The 8,817-nt window shown below is 46.1% G+C and overlaps 2 protein-coding genes across 2 annotated transcripts; both read right to left on the reverse strand.

The window, feature by feature from the left end:
* Window positions 1-1,145: 1,145 nt before the first annotated feature.
* LOC117774851 (2-oxoglutarate receptor 1-like) lies at window positions 1,146-3,415 on the reverse strand. The gene is made up of 2 exons (XM_034607512.1): window positions 3,258-3,415; window positions 1,146-2,262 (listed from the first exon to the last, which is right to left on the reverse strand). The coding sequence occupies exon 2, from the start codon at window positions 2,251-2,253 to the stop codon at window positions 1,234-1,236; it is 1,020 nt and encodes a 339-aa protein (XP_034463403.1). The 5' UTR covers window positions 2,254-2,262; window positions 3,258-3,415; the 3' UTR covers window positions 1,146-1,233.
* An 849-nt stretch (window positions 3,416-4,264) lies between these two features.
* LOC117774479 (kelch-like protein 41b) lies at window positions 4,265-8,195 on the reverse strand. Its single transcript, XM_034606947.1, has 6 exons — window positions 6,971-8,195; window positions 6,145-6,302; window positions 5,777-5,884; window positions 5,274-5,459; window positions 4,741-4,887; window positions 4,265-4,665 (listed from the first exon to the last, which is right to left on the reverse strand). Exons 1-6 carry the CDS (start codon window positions 8,081-8,083, stop codon window positions 4,554-4,556), a joined length of 1,824 nt encoding a protein of 607 aa, XP_034462838.1. The 5' UTR covers window positions 8,084-8,195; the 3' UTR covers window positions 4,265-4,553.
* Between the last annotated feature and the right edge of the window lie 622 nt (window positions 8,196-8,817).

Here is an 8,817-nt window from a genome sequence, read left to right on the forward strand (position 1 = left end):
AGTCTTAAAAGTGAACTTACAATGTTTTCAGACGGTAAAAGTTTCTCCAGTTTATTCTCTGGATCTGAAAACAGAGAGGAAGCAAACAGTTCACATTTTACACTTTTAATTACTGTCATTATTATTAATAATCACGTTTTAAAGCATATTTACCCATTTAGAAAACATCCAGCTCCATTAGTAGAAAGGGGCGGTTCTACACTTCCGGGTTTGATTTTCCATTTCCGGCTGTGTCCCGCGCCATTTCTTCATACAGGGGCCACAGTGACACCTAGTGGCCTCAGTATGAACAACATATTTTCCACCGTATAAAAAACCTTCTAAAATAAACTTTATTTATATCGCAGCTTTAAAAATACAGTAAGAAGGTGCTTCACAAGTTAAAAAGGATCAATAAGAAACAATGCTACTTTATATGGGTCTTGTGTATTGTTTTTCTTAGTTTATTTGTTTGCAGCTGTTTGAATGTCTGAATCGTAAATGTGCTGAATCCGCTCATTGTTCCACACGACAGGTGAGACACAGATATTTATGGGTTGGAGTCAATGAGGATTTCCATCAGTTTGCATCGCGTCACAAGAAAAAAACTGTTGTTTCTATATTTACGCAGCTCGGCCCAGGTTATAGCTCTGTTATCACTTTATTCACACAAACAATAAAGTATAACCTAGGATATTGCCTCTATATGCAAAGGACATACACACATTATACGTCAAGAGGGATCATTAAAAGTTTAGTCATCAAAACCAGCACAACTTTACTTTATTGATTATAATAGGAAACAGAAGATTATTATCATATTCAGGTAAATCACTCTGACAGTTAAAGACAGAGTCTAATCTAACATGCAAACTTTTACCTTTATGTATATTTACACGTAGGGGTTGACACACGCTTTCTGCCCGACACTAATAGGTCAGTTTATTTACAATCTGTGATTCCACACATCAGAGTGAGTCACTGTTTGTCCACTGAAGCCGCATTGAGACATGACCTCAGCAGAACTAGTTTCAGGACAGAGTTTGTCTTTCTCACTTGAACAACGCAGCAGGAGATTCTCCGCTGAGACGCGTTCACACCAACACAGAAATCTCCAGAGCGTAAGATGTAACGTGTTCATTCTCACATCGGCTCCTCTAGATTTTCTTTTTTTTTAATAGCCAAGTGGAGAAAGTCTGCAGAACCTCCTGTCTGACAGCAGCTGGAGTGAATCAGGTGTTGGACAGTTGTTGCTCACACAGCAGCCGTGTCAGCGCCTGCTCTGCTGACGAAGGCCTTGTGCAGCAGCGACCGGGCCTTGGTCAGCCAACCCTTCCAGTGGAACGTGCTGAGGAAAGCTCCCTTGAACTTGTCACCTGACAGAGTGTACAGAGCCAGGTTAAAACACGTGTTGAGTCCAGCCAGAGGCCTGGAGATGATGTACGCGGCGTGGATGACCCGCTCCACCATGCACGGTGTCTCTGACGTACCTCGACTTTCTATTCGCAACACACGCAAGATGTGGTACGGCAGGAAACACACAACGAACACCACCAGGATCAGCACGGTCACACGACTCGCTCGCATCCGACTGGAAGTGCTCGCGCCGGGCCCTTCTGCGAGCTTTCTCACGATACCGATGTAACAGATGAACACCACCACTAGGGGGAGTAGAAATCCGAGCGTAGTGAGCAGCCAGCTATACCAGCGGTGATCAGAAGAGCCCACGCTATCACGTATGGCGCTCGCGAAGTCCATACAGTACGTCTTGTTGTCGTGTTCCTCCAACATTTTCATCGTCAACATGGGGGTTATCTCAGCGGCGGTGATGATCCAAACAGACGAACACGCAACGATTCCCCAACACGTCTGCTGCACCTGCGCGGCCCTCAAAGGCCTCGTCACCACCACGTAGCGGAAAACTGCGTGACACGTGAGGAAGAGGATGCTGCCGTACAAGTTGAAGTGAAACCCGAAGCGCACAAAGCGGCACATGAGGTCGCCGAGCGTCCATGAGTCCCCGTTGCTGTAGTAGTAAACCAGGAAGGGCATGCTGAGGACGTACAGGAGGTCGGTCAGCGCCAGGTTGACCATGATGATGCTGCTGCTCTTCCAGGGACGCAGCTTCGTCAGGTAGACGCCGATGGAGGTCACGTTTCCCACCAGGCCCACGATGAAGATGACGGAGTAGGAGACGGGCAGGAAATAACGTGTCAACAGTCGGTCCACAAACGTGCAGTTGTGGTCGTCTCCATAGTAGAGGCTGGTCGCCATTCTGGAGCCCTGTTTGAAAAACAATTTCACTAAAATGATTTAAAACGTTTTTACTAAAACAATTTAACTGATTCATTTTCAAACAGATTATAAACTCAAACACATTATGACATTTTTTAAATTTACAATAAAATACAATCTGAAGATTAATAGAACAGGAAATTATAGATTTTATTCAAATTGCTTAATGGCCTTGACAATTAAATCACATTGAGTTCTTTATAAAAAATACAAATAGAAAACACGTCCTATTGCTGAATGTAAGTATTTTTTAAATCTCTGTAGAATAACTAAGCTTTTTGGAGCTAGATCATTAAACATTAAACACAAATAGCAAACTTTGTTTGACCCCCATGCTGAGTGGAATGACGTTATCCAGATCTGGGCCATAACTAAACCGCAGGTCAGCCAAAGCTTCCAGGGGCAGCCCGAGTTTGTTTTGTGCTTTTTGGGCCACAAGTGGGAACTTTAGGTTCACACATGTTGCTGAAGTGTCTGGGAATATGTTGAGTGTGAAGAAAAGAGGTTCAGGAGACAGACAGACAGACAGACAGACCTTGGTGGAATTTGTAGATTTCAGAATATTCATTTGCATTTTCAAGTATAATGAACAAATTCTGTATTTGTGCTTTTTCATAATGGAAGTTTTGAGTGGAAGAATACATGAGATAACAAGGAGGCTTCAAGCAAATCCTCCTTCCCTCTCCCCCTCACCTCCCTCATGACTGTCGGAGGTGATTACTGCTGCAGGAAGGAGGAAACAACCCGGAGGCGAGCAGACGAGCACAGAAACAAACAATCAAGCGAACTCAGTGGGAAAGAAACAAACAGAATGTGGATATGACAGCACCTCTGGCATCCTCAGCTGTCAGTGCTGCTCTCATTATGGATGTGAGGTGACATTTACACTCTGTGGGAGCTTGTTCCCCTTCAAACAATTTCACCTGTAAACATAAAAAGCATCATAAGATAAAGATAAAGTTAAAAAATCATTTTCTACTCACTGTGAGTGACAGCGTCTTCAGTCCAAACCTTCTGCGTCTCCTGGTCTCTTGTCCAGATCCATTCCTCCGTCACTCCTCCTCCCACTCAGCCAGTTTCCACACCCAGGGGGGAACTCCAGCTCATTTCACTGTGAAAGCCCATTGTTCCGACTTCCTGGTGTCATGCATGAGCCACTAAAGTGCAAGGGTCGGTTCTGTGTTTTGAAAGATTCTGCTCAGATCTGGTTTGAGGTGAAGTCCAGTAACAGATTCACCAGGTCATTACCTGAATCTGGCACAGACAGGCCCTGGTTTCAGATTACACATTGTGTCATGAAGTGTTTTAAACCCTGAACACAGACGTATGTTCTTCAACTAGGAATCCACCCATTTTCAATCAAATTCCTTTGCTGTCACATTTACCTCAGCCAAGGATCCTACAAGACAGAAGATATTCTGGGGATCCGTCATGTTCGTCCCGACGCAGCGTATTGTTCTGGACTTGTTCTTAGTTATGTGAAAGAACTGGTGACAGAATTTATCTTATATTAGACACGTATGAAACATATAAACTTTATTTGTGTAGCCGAGATTCACAAATCACAGTTTGTCTCATGGGGCTCAACAACAACACATGGAGCTTCTCCTTCCTCCTCTTCCTCTTCATCACATTAATGTCTCACAAAATACACTTGTGATTTATGGTGCAGATCTAGATTTGCTGCTGCGGCCACATCCTGGATCATGATGTTGGATCAGGATCCAGAATCGTGCATCAAATAACAACTTGCTTCTCCTTTTTAACCCTAATTATTCACTTTTAGCACCAATGAAAACACAGTGAAGTTAAAAGTGCAGCGAGTTAGCTCACTCCTCTCTCTACGACCTGCAGAGTTGTTGACACACACATGAATGAGTGTGTGACGTGTTTGAATATTATCAACCTGGGTTTAAAATACAGAGACTAAACCTGCTGTAAACCCACTTCCTTGTTTACCTAAAAGGACAAAGAATCTACACAGTGCAGGTGTGTTTTATGATTTTTATGATTTTTATAGATGAGACGAAATCAAAACAATCAAAGAAGTTTATTTTACAAAAGAAGAGCTAGAAAGGACGTAAACAGAGCTGCGAGGTTTCATCTAAACTGGGGCTTCTCTTCTGATACTGTGGGGACGGTGCAGAGCCGAGTGTTTACAGTGCAGATAAGAAATGTTTGAGTTCAGTGTCAAAGGTCAACTTGACAGGGATAAGATGGAAGGAGAGAGGAGGAGGAGGAGGAGGAGGAGGAGGAGGAGGTTTCTGCAGCGAGTCTGTTTACAGCTTGGCCATCCTGGCGGCGTTGAGGCGCATGGAGGCGCAGGAGGAGCCGGCAGCGTAACGCATCTCCCTCAGCATCCCGCTCCACTGCTTCTTATCGTCCTCGTACCTGAGGACAGACACAGCAGAGTCAGATCCAGCACAACAACACAGAGGAGACATCAGACCCAGAACTCAGACTTACTGCCAGACGTCAGTGACCTCTGTGGGAGCCACCTCCTTGTTCTCCATCTGGATCATGGCGAAGCCGCCCACCGCGAACAGAGCGCCACCGGTGCTCACCAGGTTGACGGAGCTCCGGTCCTGGGGAAACTCTGTGAAGGTCTCCCACCTGAGGAGAGGTGGCATTCAGAGAAGGTCAAGTGGAAGATGGAGCCTTCACTGCGTCTTTTGAACTTTGGTGTATTCACTGAAATTCAGCCTTTTATATTTAGTGGATGAGACACAAAATACGGAGGCTCAAAGCGACCAAGGTTATATTGAATAAATAAATAAGACATAATGATTTAATGCTGAAACAGTTTTTTTCATTATATACACTATATATTTCATTATAAAGAATTTGTTTTATTATAAAACTTTATCGAAATACTTTATAGAATAACTTTTCATCATAAAAGGTACAACAGGAAACATGATTATTAAATAACTGGTTTAACAAATAAAATGTCCTAACCAGACTAAGAAGAGAAAAGAAAGTTGGAAGCAGAATCCTACTTGTTTGTTGCGAAGTCGTAGGCTTCACACGTCGCAGTGAGTCCTTCCTCGTTGACCCCCCCGGCGACCACGATCCTGCCGTCATGGACGACGGCTCCGAACATGGCTCTGGGCGTCTTCATGGCCGCCTGCTCCCTCCACTCCGACTGTTTGTGGTTGTACACAAACATCTTATTGAGAGCTTTGCTGCGGAGAAGAAGAATAACAACTCTTCAATATAACATATTTGACATTTGGTCCATGTCCCATTCACTAACACGGAGGAGGCGTCCTCCATCTTTAAAAGTCCCTGGTAGTAACATGTCAGATCATCATGGACGGCAGCAGTGGAATTGTGATATACGACAAACAGCTGCTGCACACACACGCACGCACGCACGCACGCACGCACGCACACACACACACACACACACACACACACACACACACACACACACACACACACACACACACACACACACACACACACACACACACACACACACAGACACAGACACACTCACTTGTCGTCCGTCTTTCCTCCGAGGCAGTAGACCAGTCCTCCGTGGGAGAGGACAGCGTGGCCGTGGATCTTCAGAGGAAGTTTCTTGCTCTCACTCCACCTCATCTTCCTGAAGAAAGGAGGTCACACCGTCACTAGAGGCTCTTTAGTCTGGAACATGCTTCATACATGTGATCATGAGCCAAATCAATCTGAATGTGTCGATAATGACTGAACCATCAACCACAGCAGCTGAGATCACATCATGGTTCATTAAACCTGAACTACACATCTTTACTTTTTGAAGACGCTCTCTCTTCCTGCAGTTAATTATCGGCTGATTCAGACAGAAAGTAAGACGCATGGAAGGAGGGAGGAGAGAACACTGACTCCACATCGTAGCACATGACAGAATCCAGAGACTCGTTGGTCTGCAGGTCTTTTCCAGCCACGGCGAACAGCAGGTTCTCGCTCTCTCCGATGTTGAAGAGGCACCTGGGGGAGGGCATGGGCGGCAGAGCGACCCAGTCAGAGGTGAGCTGGTCCAACTGGAGAGAGAGAGAGAGACGATAATAATAAACACAATAAAACACCCTCTTAGTGGCCATTAGCTCTTTGTCTCCTCGTAAGGAAGGAAGTGAATCACCGTCCTACATGCTATCAACTTATTGATCAGGCTGTTAAATACTAAAGAAATATCCAATTATTCTCGTAGGAGAATCGTCCGAAATAAAGGATGAAAGATTATTCTCACACATCTTTGAGACAGACCTACTAGTTTCATATTTACTTAAGAGGAGAAACATGTTGGGACATTTCTTAATAATAGAAAAACTAAGATTCAGTTTTATTGAGAATTAGATGCATCCTGAAGAATCTCAGATTTTGGTTGCTTGTCGGTTTTGCTGATCAGTTGATGATGACGCCTCAGAACTTTTACTGCACTGGGTTTATATTTAATTTAGTTTAAAATAACTGCTGTGAGTTGTGTGGTGAATAAATAATCACACACACTTATCGCGTTCACCCTGCTTCTTTTTCATAAATGCTTTGTATTCCCAATGTTTGAAAGGGTCTATCCAATGACGACAGCTTCGTATTAAAGGTACGTGTGATGGTTAATTTAAGATACGAGAGTGATCTCTATCTTCTCATCAAGATTTGCCGAAGTCTTCTTCAGCTTCTTCTCCAGAGTTTGGACGAAGGAGCTGCTCACCAAGTAGAAGTAACACTGCAGAGGCACGTCCTTGTTCTCCTCGTCCACAAACAGTCCGCCGATGATGTAGAGCTGGTTCTTCTGTGACGCCAGGCTCACGTGGTTACGAGGCACCTGCTCCGACATGGCCGCCAGGAAGCACTCGTTCTCGTTGACGTCATACGCCACCGCCGCCGCGTCGTTGATCATGACGATGAAGTCACGGGTAAACATGCCGTGTCTGCGGTTTTCATTCAGGAACCCGGGGAACGGGCTGTCCTCCTCCTCACCTTCCTCCTTGTCGGCTCCCTCCTCCCCTTCCTTCTTCAGGGGTTTCTCCGGGAGCTTCCCCTTGAAGGCGTCCCTGATGACCTGGATCGTCTTCTGCAGCTCCGGGTCGGCCTTGATGATGTCATCCGTCTCCACTCGGTCTTTGAAGTACTTCTCCGGGAGCAGACGGAAGCGGATGCAGTCAAAAGCGTCCTTCAGGACATTGATGCGCTTGTCTTTTTCGTGGCGGACCCAGGCCATGACGGCCTCGAACACCAGCTCCTCCTTCTCCACGTTCAGCGAGTCGCCACCGATGATGGCGAAGAGTTCATGGGGGGCGAGCCTGAGGAACTCCTGGTCTTTGTAGAGGGCCTCGAAGCGGTCAGCGATGTAATTGCGTGCGGCCACGGCGAGCCTGGGACAGTTGAGCACCAGGCCCATCCTGAAAATGGCCATGCAGTTGATCAGGGACATCTTCTTCTGGAGGTAGTTCACGCACACGGTGAACACAGAAGGGATCTGGAACCTGTTCGCCATAGCGATTATATCCTGAACGTTGTCGTCTGTGAGATCGATCTCGGCCGAGTAGAGGTACTGGACGATCATGTCCAGGATGGAGGGATTGACGTCTTCCAGGACCACCTCCTTGGTGTTCTCCACTTCCTTGCCGTCCTCTGTGAAGAAGAGCTCCCTGAAGTAGGGGCTACAGGCGGCCATGATCAGCCGGTGGCAGGGGAAGCTGCGGTCGCCCACCTTCAGGGTGCAGTCCACAAACTTGTTCTCATTCAGCAGCTCCTTCAGCCCGTCCTGGAGCAGCGTGCTCTGAAACAGGCGCAGCTCCTCCTTGATGGCGTTGGGGTCCATGGTGCGTCAGGAGGGGACACGGCAGGCGAACGAGGGGTCTGTGGAGAGAGGAAGGAGGTGACGGCCACAGGTCCTGCTGGCAGTCGGTCCTGGCTGGAAAAGGGAGAGCAGAGAAAAGGTTCCCGGTGTGAAGACCCTGACATTTAATCCTGTCCCGCTCTAAATATAGCCCCCTGCCCGCTGCAGCTCCGGAGGAATCCGACTGGGCCGAATCACAGCGCAGGCCTCGACTGGAGCAGCTGCTGCCACAGACTGAAGGAAGCAACTGGCCACTGGGCCCGGAGAGGAGCCACCATGATTCAGCTCACACAGTGTCATGTGGCAGGAGGGGGACGGAGACAATGCTGTCAACGTCCTCAAATAGCTTCTGAACCAATGATGGTGTATTTAGAGCTGCGGCTGCAGATCATCTTTTCATTTAGAACATACTCTCATTCACTTTTATCACCTCAGTCACTTTCATCCTATAGATCTGGTCTTTAGCTCAAATATGGATTCCAGCGAATAACCCTCGAGAAAATCTATGATGTTTTAACTTTTAAAGTCCAATGAATATTTAATTTCTTCTATTTCTGTGACACGAATTCTATCTTTAATCATTCTATCTATTTAATTCTAATTCTAATCTATTTGATCTTATCTTATTTGATCTTATCTTATTGTTACTGAAATGAGACACAAAATCACTTTGCACTAAAAGTGGTCGTAGAAACGTAGTAAAGTTTGAACGCAGC

Source organism: Hippoglossus hippoglossus, chromosome 2, assembly GCF_009819705.1.
Source record: "Hippoglossus hippoglossus isolate fHipHip1 chromosome 2, fHipHip1.pri, whole genome shotgun sequence".
Lineage (NCBI taxonomy): Eukaryota > Metazoa > Chordata > Actinopteri > Pleuronectiformes > Pleuronectidae > Hippoglossus > Hippoglossus hippoglossus.